The sequence below is a fragment of the Mus pahari genome, chromosome 3 (genome assembly GCF_900095145.1).
Source record: "Mus pahari chromosome 3, PAHARI_EIJ_v1.1, whole genome shotgun sequence".
Classification (NCBI taxonomy): Eukaryota; Metazoa; Chordata; class Mammalia; order Rodentia; family Muridae; genus Mus; species Mus pahari.
Genome location: NC_034592.1, coordinates 44,990,505 through 45,017,042, shown reverse-complemented (window position 1 = coordinate 45,017,042; position 26,538 = coordinate 44,990,505). Strand labels below are relative to the sequence as shown.

Here is a 26,538-nt window from a genome sequence, read left to right as displayed (position 1 = left end):
TCTATCATCTATCTATCTATCTATCTATCTATCTATCTATCTATCTATCTATCATCTATCTATCTATCTATCTATCTATCATCTATCATCTATCTATCATCTATCTATCTATCTATCTATCTATCTATCTATCTATCTATCTATCTATCTATCTATCTTCTATCTACCTATCTATATATCTTCTGTCTGTCTGTCTTTCTATCTTCTATCTATCTATCTATCTATCTATCTATCTATCTATCTATCTATTTATCTATCTATGCATCTATTCATTTTTTACAATTTCCTCCTCTCTCCCTAAGCCAGTTGATTTCACAGGAAGGGAGGGAAGTTTATATTTACACCCTTTCAGCCTGGGTCACACCCTGGGACACCTGTGCCCTGATTCTAATCAGCTGAATCTAAGTCCAGGAGGAGAGTGTCTCCCAGAGCTAATGCTGCAGATAGGGCTCTTGGGGTTAGTGTGGAGCATGAACTTGACACGATATGTGTATTTGGGGGGTGTGGGAGAAAGAAAAGGAACAGGACGAAGACAGGGAGATGGTTCTCCTGGGAAATTCACCTTTTTCTTAGACAGCTGCTCTCCTGTAGCTTTTACTCGAAGGGTAATTTTGGTGGGAGGGCCGGTGGAAATGGTTCTTTCCTTTTTCTCTTGTTTTGTCTTCTGTGTTCTGGTTCCTACTCTAGGACAAATTGAAAACCACGGAAACCCACACATTTATTCAGAGAAGTTATGACTAATAGAGAATGACAGCACTCCACAATTGGGTTTTGAATTTGGCTTATGAAATGTAAAAACCCTGCAGAATGCCCTGTAGCCGTCTAGTCATGATTCCCTTCCCCTTGACTTCAGAAATGCACAGTCTCAGTTCTGCAAGCTAGGATAGGGCTTGATGGTCTGTCTGATGGTGTCAGTTAAAATGAATCTGAAGGAAAGGTTCACGGCTGGGGATAGAAATCAGGAAAGAGACACAGCCAATCATCATCATTGAGCCATCTTTCTTTGTGTTGTGCAGCTGTTTGAGTGTTTCACCTTTCTGTGTTCCTTATCACGTTGTATAATGGAGGCAGACTCTACTTGCACCTTGTTGATGCAAGGAAATACACGAAGCAAGTTGTTCACAGAGTAAGCTTTAGACGGAGGGGCTGAGGGTTGGTCGTGTTCCCTGTGTTATCTCTAGTGCCTAAGACATTGACTCATCTACTGTGGTTTGAATGGGAATGGTCCCTGTAGGCTCATATATTTGAATGCTTAGTCACCAGGGAGTGGCAGTATCTGAGAAGGATTAGGAGGTGTGGCCTTGTTAGAGGAAGTGTGTCACTGGGGGTGGGGGGTGGGGTGGACTTTGAGATTCCAAAAGCCCAGGTAGGACTAATCTCTATCTCTTTTTCGTCTCTGGATCAGTATGTAACTCTCAGCTACTGTTCATGCACAATGAATGTCACTGTGCTCCTGCCATGCCCTGGACACCGTGATAATGGGACTATGTAAACAAGCCCCCAGTTAAACTCTTTAATAAGAGATGCCTTGGTCATGGTAGACCAACAATAGAACAGTGACCAAGACATCTATCATTAGTGCTCAGTAAACATTTAACAAACAAATAAAGCATGCTCTCTCTCTCTCTCTCTCTCTCTCTCTCTCTCTCTCTCTCTCTCATCATTTATTTTGCATTTAGAACAAGAGTTGGTTAAGAGCCTTCAGTCAGTGAGTTAGTGAACATCAGTTAGTCAGTTAGTCAGTGAACATCAGCTGAGAACACAACTGCATCTGTGATGCATGTGTAAGGTGATGCATGTGTAAGAAGTGGATTCTGGAGTCCAGAAATCACAGCCCAGCTGTGTAAAGCTGAGGTTACAGCACAATCCTCCCATACAGGAGGTTCACACCTCAGAGGTTGGGGTTGGCAGTCCAGGGAGGAAGTGCTGTAAGGATGAACAGGCACTGAACCAGCAAGAGAGGGATTCAAGAGTGCCTTAAGGCAGGAGAAGGACAGAGTCCTGAGAAGTGAGAACATAAGGAAGGGGGTGTTAAGGATTGTGGGGAATGAGAGTCAGGAAAGGGATTCCTCAGGATTGCAAGTTCTAGACCTGCAAGAGTGCCTGCTACTGAAGGCAGTGGTGAGTTCCAGAATAGGTTGATGGGGTTAGATCATGGGCCATGGCAAGATGAGGAGAAGGAATAAGAGAAACAAGTCCTTCCGAGGTTAATAAATGTATTTGTTTCTTCATTATTTTGTGTGTGTGCATGCGCGTGTGTGCACACATGCCCTCACATGCCGTGGTGTGTGCATGGTGACCAGAGGACAGCTTTGTGCAGTAAGTTTCCCTCCTTCCATGCTCATGTGGCTTCCAGGGATTGGACTCGGGCCATCAGGCTTGCACTCTTACCCTGTGGTCTATGTCACGTGGCGACTGCTGCAGTTTTGAAGCAAGCTGATCCTCCTGCTGTACTTTCAGAGGCATCCCAAGCAACACAACCAAGTCAGGGCAACTGAGAAAAGCAAACAAGCAAGCAAGCAAGCAAGCAAGCAAACAAACAAACAAGCAAATTCAGGAAGTGAAGCTTCCTCAACTGGTAGCTCATACATGATAAAACAACAGAGGCTCAGCAGTTCTAACCTAATCATTCCACAGCCGGGTTCCTTATGCAAACATGTCTGGGCTGCTGACTTCTCCAGCGACTTTTGCAGGACATTTAAACCCTTCGGAGCTGGCCCTTTGTTCCCAGGTTGCCATGGAGTGTCAATAAGAGCGGCTCAGAATAACCCAGACAGTGAACTGAGAGGTGCAGCTTGCTCGCCGGCGGCATGCCGGCTGGCCAGGTTACACTGGTTTGCTTGCTCTCAACTCGGGAGGAGGCGCTGGGCAGCTGGTTGGCTGGGCAGCTGGGCAAGGTGCATGTCTGTTGACTGCCCAGAGTTTGAAATACAACCAAGGCTTGCCTCCCTTCCGAGCATGGCAGCCGAAAGCGTCTGACACTTGTCCACTGAGCACCTGTCCCTCTGTATACTAGCACCTGGCCGACAGCCATTCGGGACAATGTGGACGCACTTGGTAGACAGGTGAGGTGCCGAGCAGTTTTTAATCATTCGTAGGGAGATCTGGGGACTTTGTTCCTACTTCAAGAGTGAAAAGAACAAAACAAAACAAAGAAAGAAAAGGCAAGCAAGCAGTGCATTTTGAGCAGGTTTATGTTATCCTTGTAGTTGATGGGGTCTCAGGGAGCGTCTATACCAAGCATGGTTGGAAGCCTCCATAATCTGTCTGGGCTCAGTTAAATAGTAATCAAATAGACTACAGTGTAAGTTTCTCTTAGAAGGAAAACCAGGCATACTTTCTGCTTTGGAAAGTGAGGCATTGAGTTAACCTGTTTTATTCCGTCTCATAACTGCTCTCCAATTCCCAGTGATTGACAGTGGATGGCTCCTACGAGGGGTTTTCCTTGTTAAGCCCTGATTTCTCAGGATTGTGGGCTTGTACATTTACAAGAATGGAATCACACTGTGCCAGGCACCGTTTCTCCCTTTGAAACTCCTTCCGGTTCCTTCTGGGTTTTCATTTCTTCAGTGGGCGTGGCATGCTGTGGAAATGGAAGCAGGCTCTGCAAGGAAATACTTCTGATACGACTGCTGGTGTTAGAGCTACTATTTAAAAGTGACCCTTCATAGATACTTGGGTTATCTTTAGGCTGCCAGTGATCCCGTGGCTACAAGAGCCAAAGGGAGTCTACGGAAAGTCTTGCCTGTTGTGTTTAGATATTCCTGCTTCCCAGCCAGAGACCTCGTGACACAGCTCAGATTTAGTGGTGTTCCTCTGCCAAGGTCCAGGATGATTGTAGAAGCTAGGAATGGCTGGGCATGCTGCAGAGATGGAGGTGGGAGGGCTGAAGGAGCAGCCCCATGCATAGCCATGTGAGGCTTTCATGTTCCACACTGAGCGTAGGCACCTGGAACCTATCTTTAGGCTAGGGCTAAAAGAGAGGCTCAAAATGACCCAAGCTCAACCTTCTCAGGGTGATTATAGTGTCTTTAGTCTAATAAGCCAGTGTTTTTCCAATGTGTTGACTTTTAAAATTTTATTTATTTATTTATTTATTTATTTTTATCATTTACATTCAACTGATAGGGAAGGAGTTTCCGAGGTTGCAGACATCTGCACAAATATGCACAAGGCATAGATGTATGCAACCAGGAACATGGGATCCTGTCTCTGTTAGCTAGTAATGGGACTCGGAACTTTATCAGGACTTAGGAATGAATTGGGAAATGAATTAGGAATGAATTGGGTGGGATATGGAAGTAACAGTAATAGAAGTTGGGATTGTGCTCAAGTTCTTTCTCATTTTCTTAACTGTTAATTACTTTATCTCCATCTAGGATCAATGAAAGAAGTCTTGACTTCATTGTTTCCTTTGCTTCTCAGGGGTAGCATAGGGTAGGGAGCATGAGAAGAGAATTTGCTAGTTCAAGACATTTTACCTTCCTTTTTGGGCACTACAGCAGGCCTCTTCTGGGACATGTTAGGCAAACTGGAGCCCTGCACAATGCTAGGAGGGTTTATCTGTGGCTGAAATATCCCTGAAGGGTAGAAAGATGGGATAGAAGTTTTCTGTGGTTTCTAGGTCCCACACTGACGATCCTGGAGGGGATCTGGGTCCTGAGTCCCCTGTCAAAAGTTAGATCGGGACACAGGGGAAAGAAGTGCAAAAGCAGGCACGGGGCATTCGGTCACTCCTTCACTGGCTAGCGGAGAGGTCCTTGTTTGAGGTTTGTTTTGTTTTGTTTTGTTTTGTCAGACTGAAAATTTCAGTTTAGAACCAGGTAGGAAATCTTAGAGGCAAGCCCACAGAAATGGGAGAAGCAACAGAAGCTTTCCCTGAACCTCCACAGAGTCCAGGCTCCAGAGTCCAGAGACGGAGGAATCTCCAGTCTCCCGCTCCTATCTCTTTCCAAATCCAAAGAGAACAACTTCTCCGAACCATTCCCAGCTCACTGGAACTGTGGCCTTCTTCCTCCCGGCTCTCTCATGCTCCCTAAAGGGCAGTTTTGTTCAGACACTGGCACTGGCTTGTGCGGAACACCAGTAATAGGTTTGGCTCGTGAAGATACTCCTCTAAACGTAACTCCCTTCGGGCCTGTAACCCTTTGTTCCGGGAAGCATTGCTTTAAGAGGTCTGAAGACAAAGTGAACAGGTGTAGTTATCTGGTGATTTTCTCCCAGGTTGAGGAGAGCTTCAACCTGGAAGGTTCAAGGAAGCTAAGATTGTGCTGCTTTCAGTTGGTCGTAAGAAGCGTGGCGAAGCCTGGCCCATATTATATATGGCCACTATCCGTAGTGTTTCTTAATCCCTTCGACACTTGAACACAGTCTGAACTTTTGGAGGTGTGGCTGATGTAATATAGGCTTCATATGTGTGGATTATTTTAGAGACAAAGAGTCCGCCCAGGCACCAATGAAACAGATGGCACCCCCCCCCCCCTCAGCTTCAGCAGTTCAAGTGCAGGCTGACATAGGGCATCCTCATCACCCGCAGCAAAGCGCAAAGGGAAAAATGTGCAGACTCATGCCTTCCCATTCTTTCCTAACTTACCGGTGGAAAGATGGTGGAAAAATGGTGGGAAAATGGCAGCAATGACCAGGGGCAGATTTCCTCCAGGAGCAGCCAGGTGCTACGGGGCTCTCTCTAAACTGGCCTCAAAGGCACTTACTGTGTGTGTTAATGACCTTGATCACAAGAGCATCCTAGCAGCCCAAAGTCCACAAAGCAGCCAGCCAAACGAAGACCACCCGCAAAGCCCAGCTATTTTATGAGTGCATTATAGAGTTCCTTATTTACTTCTGGCCTCTGGTAAGCTAACAAGTTCTCTCTCTCTCTCTCTCTCTCTCTCTCTCTCTCTCTCTCTCTCTCTCTCTCTCTCTCTCTCCCCCCCCCCTCTCTCTCTCTCTCTCACACACACACACACACACACACACACACACACACATCTTAGGTTCTCATAGCAAGTACTGATTTTCCACATGTCGGGAGCCTGAGTAGAGAACAGAGTCGGTGGTGTGACAGGCCCCTCTAGGAAGACATGATTTGCGCGGACATGCCAGTAGGTGACTAAGCCTTGCCCAAAGATCTGTGTTGACATTTGAAGACTTTATGGGCCCAGTCTGCTCAGAAAACAGCTTCAGGTCTCTCCCTACCCCTGAACGTTTTTTGTTTTTTTTTTTGTGAATGGAAAATTCATGCTGAAGCAAATGTCCACCAGGTTGGTACTGCCAACTACAGAGGCTGCTGCTGCAGGTAGCTGTGGGTTCCGACCTCATGTTGTTGAGCATCAGAGCACAGGGCCATCAGAGCTGGAAGATTCAAGTGCTGGGCCCAAGCAGGCAAAGTGAGATCCTCTCTCTCTCAGTAGATTCAGAGCTGTTAGCGAGGGAGTGAACATCCACGTGGAAGGAAGGGCTCTATAAAGAAAGCACCTGAAGTTCTGTACCAGAGAGAGGCTTCCTGAGGACTCCCAGGTTCTGAAGAGGGCAGGGTGGAGAACTGGGTGAGTCAGACTGTATAGTCTGTCTTGCAAATAATGGAAGCCAGAGACCATCAGGCCTGGTGCAGTTGCATGAACGGGCATGCCACTCACGGAGTTAGAGAACACTCAGGAGAAACACATTTGGAGTAGCTACATCCTGAGTTCATAGTTCTTGGGCTTGCCTGTTGTTCTTTCTGTTTCATAGTCTTTTTTTTTTTTTTTTTTTTTTTTTCTTTGTTTTTTTTTTTTTTTTTTGACTATTTCTCTTTTCTCATAACTCTTGAAATTTATTAGTTTCTTGGCTTTACAACTTTACTAAGTATCAGTATTTCTGTTTTTTTTTGTTTTGTTTTGTTTTTGTTTTTGTTTTTAAAGGAATAAGATGCTGATTTCCTAAAGGAGTATGTAGATTAAGAGAGCATTTGGGCCCCTGGTGTATTTTGCCCCTGAATGTATGTAGCCTGCCTTCTTGCCAGAGGATCAAGTGCCCTTCAGTAGGCGTTCCGGATAGACCTTTGTGCTTCTGAGGAGCAGACTTGCTGGCAATGAAACCTAGCATTGCAAAATCCTTCCTTAAGTCTTTGTTTAATGCCAGAGATCTCAAATGCTTGCAGATTCTGGAGAGGTGCCAAACAGTGCTCCCAGATTAGGAGCTGGGTGGAAGGACTCCCATAATCTATAAACCTAATATAAACTGCCATTTCAAATGAATGAATCGTTTGGATTGCTGGAAGGAAGCCAAGGATGTTTGGAGTTCCCTTTTTTTTTAAGCTTATACAACTTCTGCTCTATTGGGCTTTTACAATCACCTTCTAATTACTGCCTGATTATTTGTACCGCTTCAAGGTAAGCTTGTTAAGAATTCAAACTGACCTCTTTGGTTGACCCTTAGCACAGGGTCCTGGCTCATCTGTCTTGTATCAAAGGTCTTCATGGGGAAGGTGGGCTTTCACGCACCCTACAGAAGGATAAATCTGTTTGAATGCCTCAAGCATTACGCAGCACACCACTAGGCACACAGAGACAGGGCACTCTGCAGAATCACGCCTCAACCGCTGAAGCCCCAGCTCAACATAGATGTGAATAATTTTGCCACCAGATGCAAGATTGTCCCCAGCTCTGAACAGTCTGATGAAGTTCATGCTGCTCTTTGCTTTGCCAGTCTGGAGTCATCTCCTAGTAGGTGTGTCCAGATGGTGAGCTGAGCCTTGCCCAGAACAAGAAACATCTTTTTAAAGATTTGGCTGCTGGGGACTCCTGGGGACTCCCAGCTTGTGCCTCTGGCTCTGCAGAAGAACCCCAATCTTCTGCCACCCTGGTGGTTTCCTCCCTGGAAGAGGGGGAAGCAGCCAACCTTGTGGTCAGAATTCTTCAGTTTGTTGCCAGCCAGCTCCAGCTGTGAGCATTTTCACATGGCCCTGGTTCTGGTGATACAAAGAGCAAAGAGCAAACTGAGCCAGCCATAACACTGAGTAAGTCTGGGAGGTGCCTGCTAGAACAAACAATGTGGGTGAGCCATGCAGAGAGGGAATACCTCTGGCATGACATTTAAATTACTGAATTATTTAAATGAATGTCAATTAGGCAGAGTAGGCTTGCTGCCTTCTGCCAGGGCACTTCCTGGTTATTCACACAGGCAGGTGTAAGACTCTATTCCCTTCAGATATCACACTTCCTGTTGCACCACGGAGAAGCAGCACACAACACAATTATCTACTTCTTGGTGTCTGCGGTATTGATATCAGGATCTGAGAGGTTCAGAACCCACACATTCTTATGGGTAGCCCTTGAAGGTATCCCCTAGCCCAACACCCAGCCCAAATAAAATATTACAGGTCCACACACGTTAAAGTGACTGTTAAGTTTGACCAGACTGAAAGAGTGAGTCATGGGTACTTTGAGGCTTGCAGTACCTCTGTGAGTTGTGGATATTAAAACCTAAGCATGTTCCACCGTCTGCTTCCCTTTTAGCCTTTGCTGAGCTAGCAATCCTAATTCAGAAAACCATTTTGGCATCTCTGCACACTAACCCAGGTTGCCAGATGAAATTGCCATAGTGTGTGTATATGTGGTGTGTCTGTGTGTGTGTGTGTGTGTGTGTGTGTGTGTGTGTGTGTCTAGAAGGGGATGTCATTCTTAAAGTATGAATTTAAGGTCTTCATTTATATTTGTGTGTTTGTATAAAATAAATACATAAAGATTAGCTAATTCATTTTATGGGAATGTACCAGTTAAGGAAATGAAATGTTGGGAGAATAGCATAAGAGAACCAGAATCACTGAAGGTTTTATACTCAGTGCTAACTGGGGCTTGGCTCCTGGTTCCATATCAAAGACAGAGTTAATTATTGTATCCCACTAATAGCCATTTTCCCTTGGCCACTTTTCTTTGTCTTGAGTGTTGAGAGCAGGGTATATAAACCAAGGGTTTTGACAGTTGAGAAGAGTCACCTACAGAAAAGCAGTCCAGTCCGTAACTCTTACTTCTGTCTGCACAACTGTAAGAAGTATGCAAGAGGTTGAAGGAGACTTAGTGAGACTCTGCAGGAGTCAATGCTGATCAGGGCTGACGCTGCTTCACGCCTGTGTACACTGCACAAGTGGGTTTAGAGAGTTGAATTTCACTACATGTTAAAGTTACTTGAGGCTTCTTGCTTCGGGTGAAACTCTTTAGGTTATAGTCCAAACATCTGCCATACTCTCTCTATATTATCCTGCCAAAAAACAAGAGACCTTGGGAAAGAGGTGTTTTTTGGTATGTCTATGGATACAGATTTTTAATTTAGGCTGCAACTTTGAAGCTAGCTCTCACTAAGAACTTATTATTAGACCACAAAGTGTGACTCTTTGGTGCCTTGGACCATACAGTTCTTTATGTGCATTGCTTTACTTCTTTGTTTATTGTGACGCTGTGGATGAGTGGGTCTCACTCGGTGGGCCATAACCCCTTTGGGGGTTGAATGACCCCTTTACAAGGGTTGCCCAAGACCATTGGAAAACATAGATATTTACGATTCATAACAGTAGCAAAAGTATAGTTATGAAGTAGCAATGTCTTAGTTAGGGTTTCCGTTGCTGTGAAGAGACACCATGACCACGACAACTCTTTTTAAGGAAAACATTTAATTGGGGCTGGCTTTTAGGTTCGGAGGTTTAGACAGCAGAAAGGGACTGAGACACTAGGCCTTGCTTAAGCTTCAAAGCCAAACCCCTAGTGACACTTCCTCCAACAAAGCCACATCTAGGTCAATAAGGCCACACTTCCTGATAGTGCCACTACCTATGAGCCTCCGGAGGACCATTTTTATTCAGATCACCACAAGCAACAAAGATATAACATTATGGTTGGGGGGGGGGTGTCACCAGAACATGAGGAACTATATTAAAGGGTTGCAGCCTTAGGAATGTTGACAAGAATTGCTGTGGGTAAATCTAGGGCACCTCCCCCATGCGTCATGTGCCCCTCTGTGAACTGTACCCCCATTCCCTGACCATCATTCTATAGGCCCAGTGATGAGTGAGATCGTTACAGTTTGCTGCTGTTTATGGTAGTTCTTATATACAATATGGTGACTAACTGTATTTGATTATCCATTATCACTCTGTGAAATAAGTCACTCTTTATCTTATTTTCATGTACCTCTTTCTCAAAACTCTTAACTCTTCCTTCCCCAGCCCAGCATCAGCCAGATATACTTTTCAGTATATTAGGAATGTTTTTGGATATGTATGATTAAACGTATCCAAAACTTGTACGATTAAACTTGTGTTCTCATCACAAGTGGTCTCTATGATTTACAGTGAAAGTGTTTGTGGTTTAAATTTGCACCAGTTGCCTTATTTCAGCCTTTAAAATACAGTCATCACATTCTCTTTCAGGTCACGCACAAATCAATGTAATGCCTTTAACTTCCTCCACAACTCCCCTCCCCAATCCAGTTCCTTCCAAAGAATGGTCACATGTTGGGCAGCATGGTTGGCAGGTCTTGGCCCAGCTTCATGCCGTTCAAGAGTGGCAAGCGTGTCTAGTCTCCCTAGAAATATTACCTTTCAACTCTCTTTTGATAAGTGTAAACTTCTTGCTAGATTATGTCAAATAAAGACGATCTCTTTGCTCATTAAAGTTTTTTCACTCATTAAACATGTCAGAAGGCTCCTGGTTCTGGTGACGTACTTAGCACCCGCAGTGGCTATTTTAGATTTTCTGCTTTCAGGCATGTCTTTGCTTTGGGATGAGCCCCTTGTGGTTTTCAAAAGAACTCACAAGTCAATTATAAACTGAAGGATGTGTGTCTGTGTGCCTGCGTGTACTTACGCTGTGGGATGTAGCACCCACACGACAGCGGGCAGGGAACTATATTTCCACTTCTTTGAAGAGGGAAGAAGAAAGATTAGCAACACTTTTCTTTTCTTTATGAGATAACCCACATCTCTATACACACCCACACAAATCTGTGTAAGTGAACTTGACATTTTTACTTTAAGGTCTTCTCTTAAAAGCACTGCTACCTGAGTTCCCCCTCTCTTTCTTTTTTCTCTTTCCCTTCCCTTCCCTTCCCTTCCCTTCCCTTCCCTTCCCTTCCCTTCCCTTCCCTTCCCTTCCCTTCCCTTCCTTTCCCTTCCCTTCCCTTCTTCCCTTTTCTCTCTCTGTGTCTTTGTGCCTCTGTCTTTGTCTGTCTCTCTCTGTCTCTGTCTCTGTCTCTGTCTCTGTCTCTGTCTCTGTCTCTGTCTCTGTCTGTCTGTCTCTCTCAAAAGACAGTTATCTGACTCTCTGTGCCACAGACCTTGGACGAGCTCTGAAGGCCGGATTTCCTTGAGTAGGGCTTTGGTGACTGTGGCCTTGGCTAAGGAACAGCCTTTAGGACTGGACTCTGTGCACACTCTGTCTTCACTTCCCTTCCCTGCTGACTGAAAGTGTTGGAAGTAGCAAGTCTGAACCAGTCATCCCGATGAGGGAGGAGGGACGAGATGTGAAAGCAGAACTGCAAATAAGTGTTTTCAGAAGGCAGTCGGGAGGGCAAGGGGTGATGGTGCCCTCGCCTGTGACTCAGCGTCTTGATATCATCAGGGACTATCTGGTCCCTGGTGCTACCTGCTACCTAATTGTTACATATATCTTCCTTCCAGTTGACAATTCCTTTTTTTTTTTTTCCCAAGATAGGGTTTCTCTAACCTTAGCTGTCCTAGAACTCACTCTGTAGACCAGGCTGGCCTCAAACTCACAGAGATCCGCTGCCTCTGCCTCCCGAGTTCTGGGATTGAAGGTGTGCATCACCTCTCCTGGTTATCAGTAGATGATTCTTAAGAGCTATTCGTTAGAATTTTAACCAGTGTGCAAACACAAGTGTTCTCATCACAAGTGGTCTAGTGTCTAGCTGAAAATGTGAGTAACTCTGGTTTGTAGCTATAAACTCTTGTACAAGTGTGTTCTGAAGCAGTTGAGTTCTGAAACATCACTTGCTTAGAAGTGCAGAAATAGCAGGAACTGGTGCTAACTGTTGCCAAGTATTTATTTAGGAGCCCCCCCCTTTTTTTTTTGTATAAAATAAAGTTCCCATCAAATATTTAGTTTAGATACGGGAATTAGGGATATGGGAGAGGGACCTCCATGTCCGGAGTCTGGGCATCACAGTGCCACTCTCTGTGCTAGCATAATCCTAAGGAGGATGGATGGCTGCACAATGTAAGACAGATACATTCATAGACTGAGATGGAATTATTATTTGTTTGAGTGACAATCTGGAGTGAAGACACTGGTCAGTGTCGATGGTTCTGTGATTGGGTTTGGGGTGATCTCGGGGAAACCTGTTTTTTTTTTCCTCTGAAGGGGGTGAAGCTCGTAGAACTGAATTGTTTCTCCTTCTCACTTCTCCTTTGCAGATGAGAAGCCCAAGGTCAACCAGAAACTTTACATGTGTGTGTGCGAGGGCCTCTCCTGCGGGAACGAGGACCACTGTGAAGGCCAGCAGTGTTTTTCTTCTCTGAGCATCAATGATGGCTTCCACGTCTACCAGAAGGGCTGCTTTCAGGTTTATGAGCAGGGGAAGATGACGTGTAAGACCCCGCCGTCACCCGGCCAGGCTGTGGAGTGCTGCCAAGGGGACTGGTGTAACAGGAACATCACGGCCCAGCTGCCCACTAAAGGTTCCCATGGCTCCTTCTATTTACTAGATCAAGGGGTTTTGTGAGTGTTGCCCCAAGTCTGTGTGGGTTAAGGATCTGCGTAGCCAGAAACATTCCTCCTACTCACCGAACCAGAGCTGACGGGCCATGGAAGGTCACTCTGGGTGAGGACGACAAAGGTGTGGCCTTTGGAGTTGAAAAGGAGAGTGACATTTTGGGGAAAGTGAGTGATGTGACACGCAGCCAAGAGGATGGGTGTAGGGGCCGGCTTCGCTGACTGCAGGTCGTCACAAACGGGTGTCTGGGGCATGTGTGTTTCGAGAGAAGTAGGAACGCTAGCTTGGTGCTTGTGTGAAGTGCCTTTCCCTTGTTAGGAAGAAGATGAAGGAAACCTTGCTCACCCTTCCCAGTCCAAACCTTAGCCTTCTGAAACAGAAGTCAGATGAGAGTGTGTATGAGCCCTGAAGTTATGCCATTTCCCCTCATGTATTCCTTATGGATTCTGAATCCTTTGGAAGTCAGTCTTCCTCTGAAACTCTTTTTCTCATGCGGTGAACTCTCATTGGCTATCTCACATTACTGTCAATATTAATATAGGCCCACCCCAAGCCAAATTTATTCTTGTAATGTACAGTACCTCTTAATAGGTTTAATGATACGATTTTGTCCTCGTGGAGGAAGGAAAGCACAAATAGGATAGGAGAGGACACTCAGAGCCTTCACTGCTAGGACTGTCACGAGGCAGGAAGGAGGCAGGAGGCAGGAAACCCAAAGACCGATAGGGTCTCATGGCAGTTTTGAAGTTACTGTGACCCACTTCGGGCAGGTAGAACAGGCTACATTGGGATATAAAAATAGGGTCAAACACAAGGGTTTGAAAAAGAAGGGTTGAATATTTGAGTAATTAACTCAAAGGTCATTTCCTTATGCTCACTGCGTTAATCCTTTGCCAACAGAGCGGACAGACAGGAAGAATGTCTGTTTTCACACACACAAAAAAAATGTCAGCAGTGCGGAGACCCTCAGGAACACATCAGGTTACACACTGAGCTGCACACATCTACTTACGTATTGACTTGCTTGTGTTTGTGTGTGTGCAAGCACAGGCACACATGGCCCTGCATTTGCACGTTTGTGTTGAGTGTGTCAGAGGACAACTTGTAGGAATTGGTTCTCTTATTGTGTGGCTTCCAGGGATCAAACGCAGGCTGTCAGGCTTCGCAGCAACTCCTTGGACCCTCTGAGCCCTTTCACTCTCCCAGCACCCCGCGTTTTTAACAGAAGGCATGTCCTAGAAGGAATGTCCTATTTGAGAGGCCACAATATCTGTCATTTATGAAATCACTTTCCGTATAATTGTACAGATGACATGCACTGTAGAGCACCAACCTGATTCTCAGGACTTGGGGAGTTAAAGAAACAATATAAAGGAACCTTTAAGTAGAGAGTGGATGGCTGCAGGGAACACTGAGACCGGTCAAGCTTAGGGAGGAGATCAGCACTTTCTCACTGGGATATTACAGTATAGAGACTGTCCATCAGGGCTTGTTGTAAAGCATCTTTGCATCTGAAGCCCATGTTCATAAGAGTTAACATCAAGGATTATATGACTCTTGTATTTAAGAAGCTCTTAGGCATTCATGCATTGAAATACAGTTGATTCTTGGTAGAATCCTTTCTAAACCCCAGTTCTTTTTATTTTTTTCAATTTTTTATTAGATACTGTCTTCATTTACATTTCAAATGCTATCCCGAAAGTCCCCTATACCCTCCCCCCCAACTCCCCTACCTACCCACTCCCACTTCTTGGCCCTGGTGTTCCCCTGTACTGGGGCATATAAAGTTTGCAAGACCAAGGGGCCTCTCTTCCCAGTGATGGCCNACTAGGCCATCTTCTGCTACATATGCAGCTAGAGACACGAGCTCTGGGGGTACTGGTTAGTTCATATTGTTGTTCCACCTATAGAGTTGCAGACTCCTTCAGCTCCTTGGGTACTTTCTCTAGCTCCTCCATTGGGGGCCCTGTGTTCCATCCAATAGCTGACTGTGAGCATCCACTTCTGTTTTTGCCAGGCACTGGCATAACCTCACACAAGACAGCTATATCAGGGTCCTTTCAGCAAAATCTTGCTGGCATGTGCAATAGTGTCTGTCTTTGGTGGTTGATGATGGGATGGACCCCTGGGTGGGGCAGTTTTTGGATGGTCCATCCTTTCGTCCTAGCTCCAAACTTTGTAATTCCTTTCCTGGATATTTTGTTCCCTATTCTAAGGAGGAATGAAGTTTCCGCACATTGGTCTTCCTTCTTCTTGGTTTTCTTGTGTTTTGCAAATTGTATCTTGAGTATTCTAAGTTTCTGGGCTAATATCCACTTACCAGTGAGTGCATATCAAGTGAGTTCTTTTGTGATTGGGTTACCTCACTCAGCATGATATACTCCAGATACATCCATTTGTCCAAGAATTTCATAAATTCATTGTTTTTAATAGCTGAGTAGTACTCCATTGTGTAAATGTACCTCATTTTCTATATCCATTCTTCTTTTGAGGGACATCTGGGTTCTTTCCAGCTTCTGGCTATTATAAATAAGGCTGCTATGAATACAGTAGAGCATGTGTCCTTATTACCAGTTGGAACATCTTCTGGGTATATGCCCAGGAGAGGTATTGCTGGATCTTCCGGTAGTACTATGTCCAATTTTCTGAGGAACTGTCAGACTGATTTCCAGAGTAAACCCCAGTTCTATTTAATTTAATCACTTAAATGAGTGTCTGGGCCATTGCCTAAATATTAGGAAGTATTTTAGTTGTAAATTGCTTTGATATGTGAGATTGTTTGGTTGGGATCAGAGCCATTTCTTAAGATATTGGTAAATAACAAAGAAAACTGTGGTCCCCACACCTACTTACTCTTTTCTTCCCATTCTCCAGGGAAGTCCTTCCCCGGATCTCAGAATTTCCACCTGGAAGTTGGCCTTATCATCCTCTCGGTGGTGTTTGCAGTATGTCTTTTAGCTTGCATCCTTGGAGTTGCTCTCAGGAAGTTTAAAAGACGAAATCAAGAACGCCTGAACCCCAGAGACGTGGAGTATGGTACCATTGAAGGGCTCATCACCACCAATGTGGGAGACAGCACTCTAGCGGTGAGTTTGTGACCCCAGAGGGAGCCCTATGAACTTTGAGATGGAGGTGGACACTTTCTTGTTTTGAGTGTGCAAAGCCAACAACGACTACGCAGACATGTATTGTGACTACTCACTGGGCTAAAAGCCAAGCACATGTGGGCACCTTATTTAAGAACATACCTCCTGTGAATAAGGACATCCATTTCAGACAGACAATTAAGGGACAGGGCTAGGAGATTTCACATTAGTAGATCCTCGGTGTGGTGACTTTTCTTTGGAGAATGTGCAAAAAAGGGACAAAGAATGGTTGGCGGACCAGAGATTCAAAGAACTTGAAGTGGTGGTCTTCAGTTACTGTATTTGTAACAACAAACATTTTTTTTTTTAAGGAAGCATCTTTTCATTATTATTAAGTAATCCTTTTCCCTTTAGATTATGTGCATCCGCCATCATTTAGAGATTTGACATCTCCAGAAGTAGCCATTAAGTTTTTGATGCTCTAGTACTGCCCCCTTGTGGAGAGTAGTCAGCTGGTTGAACCAGGGTCCTCTAGTACAACTGTGCATAGCACATACAGAGTTTACAATGCTTGAGTAGCCAGCTTAACAAGGAAATGGGCCGGGGGGGGGGGGAGGCAAACCATTTATACCTTTTATCATTTCAACATACAATAAAATTGTTAATATTTTCTATACGTTTTCAAAGTCAGTTACCTGATGCATAAATCTACACCCCACCCCTCCCCCAGGAGTTTACTTCTTCAGCATAGAAGATGCTATTATTTATACATTTGGAAATTTCTTTCTGGCCAGTGAGGTGGCTCCGAGGGTAAAGATGCTCACTGCTGAGCCTAATGACCTAAATTTAATCCCCAGGACTCACAGGGTTGGAGGAGAAAACCGACTCCCACAAGCCGTCCTCTGACTTCCAAATATGTACCGTGGCAAGGCTATTCCCGACCCCAAATGAATAAGAAAACAAATAAATGCAATAGAAATTTAAAATCACTCCTGCATTTTAAAACTATAGCGCGACACTGTAAGTGTTCCTTTAGTTACTCTTCTAAACTTTTAGTTAAGTCAGGGAAGTAGGTCACTCACCATAAGCAGCCCACTATAGAGTGCAGAAGAATAAAGTAACAGCGTTCTCCATGGATACTACATGGTTTCTCTGTAAAAGACAAAGCTCCGTGGGTGTTAGGTGCGAACAACACAACCAAATCAGCTCTCTCCCTGTCACAATCCAGCGAGTCGCAAGTCAGTCAAGTTATCTTTGTAATGTGATTCAGAGCTGTTGACGGCTAGGCTCCCTTCTCATACCAGATCGTCATGCCCGCAGGCTGGCTTCACTACCTGACAAGTCCGTAAGTGCCTGGGAGTTCTGTAACTAGGCTTCCTCTACAACCATCTTTCGTTACTTTTCTGGAAAAGATGGACGCTAAGCAGTGGTCCTCTTTGGCTCACATGCTACACCTGGGCAGCCATAGGAACCCCCTGTAGTCAGTTGTCAGAATGTGGCTGATGCCGGATCCAGGCTGGGGACTGTCTTGCCCTGATTTCTGTCCTATCAGGGTTCTGTTTGAATGAAAAAAGGAACAAGTTAGCCTGTGTACATCCTTTTGCATACCTATTTGAGTTGTGATGTGGTGGAACTGGGAGAAAGGGTGTAGCTTGTTTCCATGAAATGTTTGTCCAGAAGTCTGTTTTAAGGCGTAGGGGAAAGGAGGTGGGGGTTTCTGGGGTTTTGTAGCAGAAAGACGTGAGGCCCATTCCCAGCAAAGCTTCAGCAGAGCAAGATGCTAACGTAGATGAGTCAGAACTGTGTTCCTCAGAGCTGCTAGCATGTCTAATTACCAAGGGCAGTAATTGGAATATCTAGTGTAAATTACTGTTTAAATAGCTTTTAGGATTTTGAAATCGGAATGAAAGCCTGTGCCATAACAGTTTTCTCAGCCCAGCCACACAGCTGACAGAGTGTCACCATATAATGACACAGTAAGGAATAACGAGATGTCCTTATTTGCTTATTTAAACAATATGTTCGTTTATGGGAGCTGACAAAGAGTAACCTTGCTGAAGCTTGCCTACGGCTGGGGCTTCAGAAGTTGAGGTAGGTAGGTCTTTATTAGTCTTTGCTTGATTTCCTGATGCCCCCCCCCCCCAATCTGTGCACTTAATTAGAACCAAAACTATGCATCATGGAAAACCAACAGCTCAATATGCAGAGGTTTTTTTTTTTTTTTTTTAATCTCAAAAATAATTGAACGAATCGAGTCACCAAGCAGGGCAAGAGGTAATCATTGGGGAGACAGAAAGCCTTTTTCATCTCCATTCATTTTCTTCTTGATTAGCCTTTTGTGGCTTTTAGGGGTTCTGAATTTCTTCTGTTGAGTGTTCAGCTTTTGGTAATTTTACTGATCCGCAGTATCTCACAGTTGTGTGCCACAGGAAGGAGAGAAGATGAAATTCACAGAAATCTATGTGTTGCTTTAGTGGGCCAGTTTATGTGTTGGGAAAGGAAGAACTGTGGTTAGGGTTAGTCTTCCCACCATCACCATGGTTGTAAGGCTGTGCATTAGAGAAAATCCAGGCCCGGTCCTGCTGCTGGGCCTTTGCTGAGAGTGTGAAGGAAAACTCCATGAATGAACTAACTGGCAGCCTTTTGCTAGCATGCTCATTTGGAGAAATCAATGTGCGACTCCGGTGTTATGTTTTAAGTGAAAAAATTTTTTTTTACCTTGTTCCTTTCTAATTTGCAGTTCACGTTGAAAAATGATAAGTAGGTGTTAATTTAGTGACCTGCTTGTTCATATATTACCTGAAAAAAAAAAATGAGAACCTTCATCCACAGAAACACCCACGCACACACCTATAAGTACCAATTTAATGATCCACATATTATTAGAATCTTTCCATTACAGATATTACACTTGGCTGTTCATAGTCCTAATTTGCTTGCTTCCAATTAGACACCTTTAGTTTGTAAGGCAACCGAAGTAGATCACTTGATAGACATTTAGTGAGCACAGCAGAATAGATAATAGTAGATAATGCCCAGCTCTTGATGCTCAAGTATCCCCCACCCCCATCCTTCCTACTAACTCCTCATGCACAGCCCCTCAGCCTTTTTAATGTGCTCATTAGCTTAGCTCTGTTTCCTTCCTTGCATATTTGATTAGAAAACTCTAGAGCTTAAGAAAGAATGACTTATCCATCAGGAAAACCTGCCTTAGGTTTAGCTTCTAAGTTTCCCAAGACATTTAACAAGTCCTTTCAAAGGAGATTTTCAGGCGTTTTAATGGGTCATATGTCCAGAGTTGCTGGAAACCCCGTGGATTACCACAGCATGTATTGCAGGACTCTAAAGCAGGCACTGTTGCTCAGTGATTTCTTTTCCTCCTTGTTTTACATCACAGGAACTGCTAGATCACTCGTGTACATCAGGAAGTGGCTCCGGTCTTCCTTTTCTGGTACAGAGAACGGTGGCTCGTCAGATAACCCTGTTGGAGTGTGTCGGTAATTCTTTGTTTCCCTTCCTTTTGGGCAATAGGCAATGTTGGTTGTGATCCTCAAAGTCGGGGGGAGCTTGGAAAAGTCTGCTTCTTGATGCTTATTATTGCTTCCTCATTAAATGCAGAGGGTGCCAAGCAACCATGTGGTTATTCCACTTCAGGGGGTGTGAGACAGCCATGGGGTCTCTGTTCTCTGTGACTCATGTTTGAGAGCTTGCTGAAGTTCTGGTAAGGGAGTCATCACGGACTAGAACAGACAATGCCTAGCGTGAATCCACGAGACTGTGTTGAACAGGGACTGACTGATCTGAAGTAAATAAATAGGCTTCTGGATAGTAAGGTCAGTGATTCTTATTGTCTCCCTCTAACAGCAAGAATGAGCATGTCTAGTTACTATGTAGCAATTAGACACAAAAGCTTATGAAAATACACATTTAAGAACTAGAGTGAATTTTACTGTTTTTTTTTTTTTTTTTTATTAAGAGCTTAGTACAAAGAGTTATATACATTTTGATAGCCTTTCATTTTTCTCCCTATGATATGTAGGTCAACATATTGTGAAAAAATTTGTACTCCTTTATCCGTTAAAATTCCTAAAAAAAAAAAAAAATCTGTTGTTACTGCGTATGGGTATATGACCTATGTGTGTGGGTGTGTGCATGCCACAGCACACGTGGCATTTGGAGGACAGTGCTGTGGAGTTGGTTCTCACACCGTGCTTTATGTGGGTCCTGGGGACTGCACTCAGACCATCAGGCTTTTCGGCAAGTGCTGCACCCATCGAGACACCTCAGAGGCCCACCTCCCTTCACTTTTCAGAATGCACAGACCTCTTCTGGTGTTGGGAATTACCAGAAGTGCTTTAAAAAGCTGTGCAACGGCCAGTTTGGCTAGCAGGTTAGCAGAAATGCATGAAAAGGATTTGGGCACACATTCCTCTGTCTTCTGAATTGGCAGAATGGAGTCCCGGGAAAATTGTGAATTTCTGGGTCAGGCATGATTTAAGAATAATAAAATGATGATGGTGGTGGTGGCGGTGGCTTCATGAATTCCATGAGGCTGGTACAGAATCTTCTTCTAGTTTTGGAGACAGGGTCTCTTCTGGCCCAGGCAGACCCAAAACTCAGTATCTAGCCAAGGATCCTTTTTTGATGCTCTCTCCTCTATCTCTTGAGTACTGGGGATTATTATAAGTGTACATCTCTATGGCCAAGTAGAGTCTTAAAGTCCTGATTTTCAAAAAAAAACCAAAAAAACAAAAAACAAAAAACAAAAACAAACAACCAGGTGGTGGTGGCGCACGCCTTTAATCCCAGCACTTGGGAGGCAGAAACAGGTGGATTTCTGAGTTTGAGGCCAGCCTGGTCTACAAAGTGAGTTCCAGGACAGCCAGGGCTACACAGAGAAACCCTGTCTCGAAAAACCAACCAACCAAACAAACCAAAAAAAAAAAGTCCTGATTTTTCAGGGCTGAGGGGATGGCTCAGACATTAAGTGCTTGTTATTCAAGCATGAAGACTGGATTTTGATCCCCAGTGACTATATAGAAAAGCTTGCACAGTGGCATGTATGTATGTGCCTATAGTCTCCGTGCTGGGGATGCAGAAACAGAAAGATCTGTGGAGATTGCTCGTCAGGCAGTCTAGGTTTATCTGTGAGCCTTCAGTTTAGTCTGAAACCCTGTCTCTCAAGTAAGTGTCTGAGCCAAACGCCCAGTGTTGGCGTCATGTATGTAGCTGCCCTCCCCCTTCCCTTGCCCCCACACATGCAGGACACACTTTATTTTAAATAGAATCCTCCTCAGTTTCACTATTTGTATGTGGAGTGCAGATATTTGCAGGTAGCACGACAGGTTTTGTCAGCTTTTCATTGAGATGGTGTATAGGAATGGCTTGGTATTGTCTCGCCCCTTCTGGTGAGCCAACTTTTTGGGTGGCTATAGCAGTTCCTGCCTTCTGACAGTCTGTTTGGGGGAAGCTGTCACAGGCTATTTGATCACATTGTGAATCAGAAAAACCCTGTGGTGGTGTGGCTCAACCCTAGCACACACCTTTAATCCAAAGAGCTTTCTGTGAATGGGATTATAAAGTCAGAGACAGGTCAAGAGGCAGGGCAAGCAACCAGTTGACGGGGAGTGAACCCAGGAAAACCCAGGAAAGAGAAAGGCACGTCTTTGAGTTGAGGGGTATTTGACTACATCATGGGGGAGAAAGAGGGACATGATGAACTACGGTGGTCGGCTGGGTGCTTTCTCTGCCTCTCAGAGCTAGCAGGCTTTCACCGCAGCATCTGGCTTTGGAGTCTTCGGGATACCAGATGTTTGGGATTTTGTTTTCAAAACAACAGGAAGCAGCTGACCATTATGAGCTGGTTCCAGTGCTTGTTGCTGTATGGAGGAGGAACAAGGGTCAAATCTAGTAGTAAGATCTGCCGTGGGCAGCACGGCTTGCCTGTGACACACAGGGGCCAGCTAAAGGAGTCGTGGTATCTTTGCCCCAGGTCTGCACCTACTGTTCCTATTTCCCATTCTGTGCAGCTCCACCACAACTGACTGAGACTAGAAAGAGATGGAAAAACAAGACAACAACAACAAAACAGATGCACTCATCACCCACAACCAGAATGGTCTTCTTGACGTCTAACTAGCATCCTGTTTGTGTATGAAACAAGGGTACCTGGGTAGTGATGGGAGGCAGCAAAGGGGCCATGCACCTGCTTCTCCTGTTTTCTTCTTGCCCCAACAACCCATCACTCACAGATAGTCCCAAACACCAAGCTTCATCCTCAGAGACTGGCTCCAAACTCTTGCTCCTCTGAACTGTCTATAGTGTCTCACTCTATAGATGCTCTTCAACATTTTGAACCAGTGTAAATTCAATGATTGCATTTTGGGGGTTCATAGTAGAGCCTGGTGGATGCAGGGAGTTGTGTGTGTGTGTGTGTGTGTGTGTGTGTTTGTGTGTTTGTGTGGTATAGCTTGGAGAGAAAAGGTGGGTAGATGATCACTTTAGTTCAAGAATGTGGGGATCTGACCATGTCAACCCTCCCAGCCCTATTGCATCCTCTTTGTGGAACTTTCTGGCCAGGGAATTTTGGGGAACTGAACTACTCTTTTAGTGGCTTTGACATAAGATTACATTAGCAAAAAGCATTTGACAACCATTAAAATAGATTTCGGTTTTGATTTAATCCACCTACCATGCCATATATTTTCTTTTCTTAACTTACAAAAAAAAAAAAAAAAAAGAAGATTTACAACAACAAACAACTTTGTATTCACAATTCTTTCCGATAGTTTTCTTGCCTTCCCAGTGAAACAGTGACTCCACAGAGAAAATCAAAAAGTTGCAAAATGGAACAAAGGCAGGAAAAGCTTAGCATTCATTTCCCACTTTTGTAGCTTCTGGCTTTATAGCATCTTAAGGCAGTTAGTCCTCATCTTGAACAGAAAGGCTGAGCCACTCCCACGTCTTGACTAAAATGACTGGTAAACCAAGTAGACTGTGTGATTATTGACAGTAGCCCCCCCAACGAACTCTGGCCTCTCTTAGCATCCCTTTATATTAGTCATTGCTATTGGATAGGGTTATTAGTTCTTGTCACGGAAGCTCAGTTTGCTGGATATCTGTGCTGCCGCCTCTGGAGTGTCACACCTGTGAGGCGGGCACTCTATCGCCAAGCCACATCCCCTGCCCTTGGAGCTTTTGTGACTGTTTCGGGTGTGTCACTCGGGCACACCTGCTTTCTTTCTCTGTGTAGGGTCTTATTGGCTTAGTTTTCCAGCAGAAGACTGTACTTGTGTGCAGGCAGGTGGCACCGCAGCTGCCTATTACAGCCCCTGTGATGGTGCAGTCACCACATGTCTGGGCAGAAAGCCTCGTTGCACTGTAGTTTCGGTTCCCGCTGCACGCCTGCCATCTGAGCTGACTACCCCTCATGCTGACCCCCAGTGGTTTTGAGATAATGACACCCTCTTCCCTATCTCTTTGATCGTCTCTACCTATAATTAAAGAGATGACTGGAAGGGGGAGCATGCCCTTGATAAGCATGTGGCTACTCCATAGAGGTAGGGGGAGGGGCATGAATCAGACAGGCCAGATCTCAGCTGAAGTTACCCCATTTTGTAAATTATGCTCTTCAAGTGACCAAAGGGGGGGGGAACAATCCTGAATTATTTTAAGTGTATAGGGGTTTTGCCTGCATATATGTCTGGGTATCCCAAGTATGCCTCGTGTTTGAGGAGGTAAGAGGGCATTGCATTCCCTGGTACTGAAGTAATAGAAGGGTGTGTGCCGCTGTGGGTTCTGGGAATCAAATCTGGGTCCTCCAGAAGAGCGTCCCAGACTCTTAACCCCTGAGCCATTTCTTCAGCCATCAGGTGACTTGAGAAATGTCTTATTTACCAGTTTTGTGTGTGCACGTTTGTGGCGCACACATGTGACTGTGCTTTGTGGAGTCAGTTCTCTATTTCCACTTTTATATAGATTCTAGGGTCTGAACCCAGGATCATACTTGGCAAGCCCATTTGCTCTCTGTACTGTCTTTCTAGCTGCCAAAGGCTCTTTTTAGTGTAGTCCGCTGGTGACATCACTGGGGCACATCTCAACCAACACCCTGACCAGTGTCAGAAGTCAGAGCTGTTCTGGAATGACGTCTGTGACTTTGAAACTCTGCTTTTGAAATATATCTTTCTCCAAGAAACCCTTTGGAGGTGGTGGTTCACAACCTTCTACTGGCACTGGGGACTGTCAATAATCTCTAAGATGCCAAACTGCCCCGCCCCCCACTGTGAGGCAAGAAGAGCTTAAGTATATTTGGGCATTTGTGCTGAGAAATGCTTCTAAGGGTCCAGTGGAAAGGAGGGGAACCAGAGAAACGATATATATATATATATATATATATATATATATATATATATATATATATATATATATATATATCCCTTGGATTTTTGATGCTGCATTGACATTTAGTAATCAGTATCATGTTCTAAATTGTACCACCTTTCATGTGTCTTGAAAGACTAGATGCCAAAGGTTTCTAGCCTTTTGACATTGTGACTTTCCATTGTTATCTACAAACAGGTTGGGCTGCCTGCGTAGCTGGTCTGGGGCACAAGTCAGACATCCTCACGAAAGCAGCTTAAATATAAATGTGCAGTTAGTTATCAGGTAATCGTGTTGTACTGATCGGAAGGCACAATAGGACGGATAGGGAAAGATAGGTTTTTACCTTATTTTTGTACATCTTTATAGGCGAAGTATTTGTACTCCTCAACTGAGTTTGTCTAGCAAATAATGAGGAGTTAAGAGTTTGGGGCCTCAGGCTTTGCTTACTCCTAGGAGTTTCTCGGTCAGGCTGTGTGCCCTGTCTTTACCCTTCAATACGACGAAGAATAAATTCAGCGTCACACAAAGAAACACAGAACCAATGCAAAGTTATCGGCACGGCAATCTCTTTTCAGAAAGGATCTACCAGAACCCAAATCCAACTAGTGAATACATAGTGAATACATGTGCCAGAATAGCCTCTGTGTTTTATTTTTGGTACAGGTGGTGACTTTGTTCTATACCATGGGTAGGAAGGAGCCTGGCTTCACAGTCTGACACAGTTGGTTAGTCATTGAAGAGAAGAGCAGGAGGTTCAAATATAAGGACACTGTTGGGTTCCCTGTGTTTGATAAGAAAAGGAAACCCAAACCATTTCTTACACATATCATCTGTTTTGCTGTCCACAGGGAAGGGCCGGTATGGAGAAGTGTGGAGGGGCAGCTGGCAAGGTGAGAATGTCGCCGTGAAGATCTTCTCTTCCCGAGACGAGAAGTCGTGGTTCAGGGAGACGGAATTGTACAACACTGTGATGTTGAGGCATGAAAATATCTTAGGTGAGTACCGGGTGAGCTTTCACCAGCTGGTCTCCATAGAGATAAGGGCCGGCTCTTTCTCTCTCCCGTTAGCCAAATCTGAGGTGTGGAGTCTCTTCTGGAAAACAACACAGTAACCCTCAGCATTTATAGACTACTTAATTTTTTGACAGGTATTTTTTGTTTGTTTGTTTGTTTGTTTGTTTAAATCTGCACATAGGTTATGAATTGCCTGCATGGTGAAAAGGAAATCCATTGCAGGACCTTTTCCCTCCTGTGTCTGTGGATGTATTGAAACGACAAAGCCTTGCTCTGCTCTGTTGTTCACTTCAAGGCTCCTTGGGTGGTTCTGCTTGCCCCACCCTTCCTGAATATTTATTACTGGAATCAAACTAAGAAAGGTCTTTGGATTCTTTCCTAGAGATTCACAGCTCCCAGGGACGCGTAATTAGATGCACATTCCCTCAAACTAGGCATCATTTTTAAAGACCAGATTTACAGAGGGATTCAGCATACATTTTAATTTGAAAGCTCCTCGCCTTACTTCTGGGACTCACAAAGTATAGATGAATTTTCATCATCTTATCACTAAAGCTTAGCAGTGCTTAAGAAATATGCGAGGTGCCTACTACCATCCTGCTATGGCAATGAGAGGGCCCATTGGCTTCCATAGTTTCAAAAGGCTTTGAGTGTCTTTCCATTGATACACACATATGGTGACAGCTGCCTAGGGTGGATCTTGAGAAGTAGAAATGAAATCCATGGAGGATTTCACTGTACACTATAATGTTGGCCACTGTGTGGCTATTGGATTATGTCTGGGCATGGGACAATTCACTTCTATCCCAGTCTATCAGTTTAGTATTTAAATGTGACCCAAGTTGTTGGTGATGGATGATTGAACGGTTGTCTAAAGCTTTGGTTCAACAGTATGGTGGTGATGTTCAATCTCAGGTACATTTAAAAGCGACTTTGAGGGGCAGGAGAGATAGCTTAGCGGTTAAGAGCACTGGTTGTGCTTGCAGAGGTCCTGAGTTCTGTTCCCAGCACTTGACATGGCCTTAGTTTGTAACTCTCATTCCTGGGGATCTGATGACCTCTTCTGGCTTCTGTGGGCACTGCATCCATATGGCATGCACACATAGTAAATAAATAAATAAGCAAATAAATAAACAAGTCAATACCGCATGTCACATACATGTAAGTAAAACAGACAGACACACATACATACATACACATACATACACCAAATCAATCAATCAATCAATCAGTCAGTCAATCAATCAATCAATCAATAATACATGTCTTTGAAGGCTCCCCCATTGGCCTGCAATGTTGGTGACTTCTAGGCCTGACATTCATAACCCCCAGTTGACAGAGTTTTTTTTCTTTTT

At 44.5% G+C, this 26,538-nt stretch overlaps 1 protein-coding gene across 4 annotated transcripts in view; it reads left to right on the top strand.

The window, feature by feature from the left end:
- Positions 1–26,538, top strand: part of Acvr1 (activin A receptor type 1) — a 124,736-nt gene that overhangs the window by 76,493 nt on the left and 21,705 nt on the right. For all 4 annotated transcript variants that reach the window (XM_021192493.2, XM_029536144.1, XM_021192491.2 and 1 more), the window contains 4 exons: positions 12,404–12,667; positions 15,577–15,788; positions 19,186–19,285; positions 25,019–25,165. In XM_021192493.2, the coding sequence (XP_021048152.1) occupies positions 12,404–12,667; positions 15,577–15,788; positions 19,186–19,285; positions 25,019–25,165 (723 nt within the window). The remainder of the gene's footprint in view (positions 1–12,403; positions 12,668–15,576; positions 15,789–19,185; positions 19,286–25,018; positions 25,166–26,538) is intronic.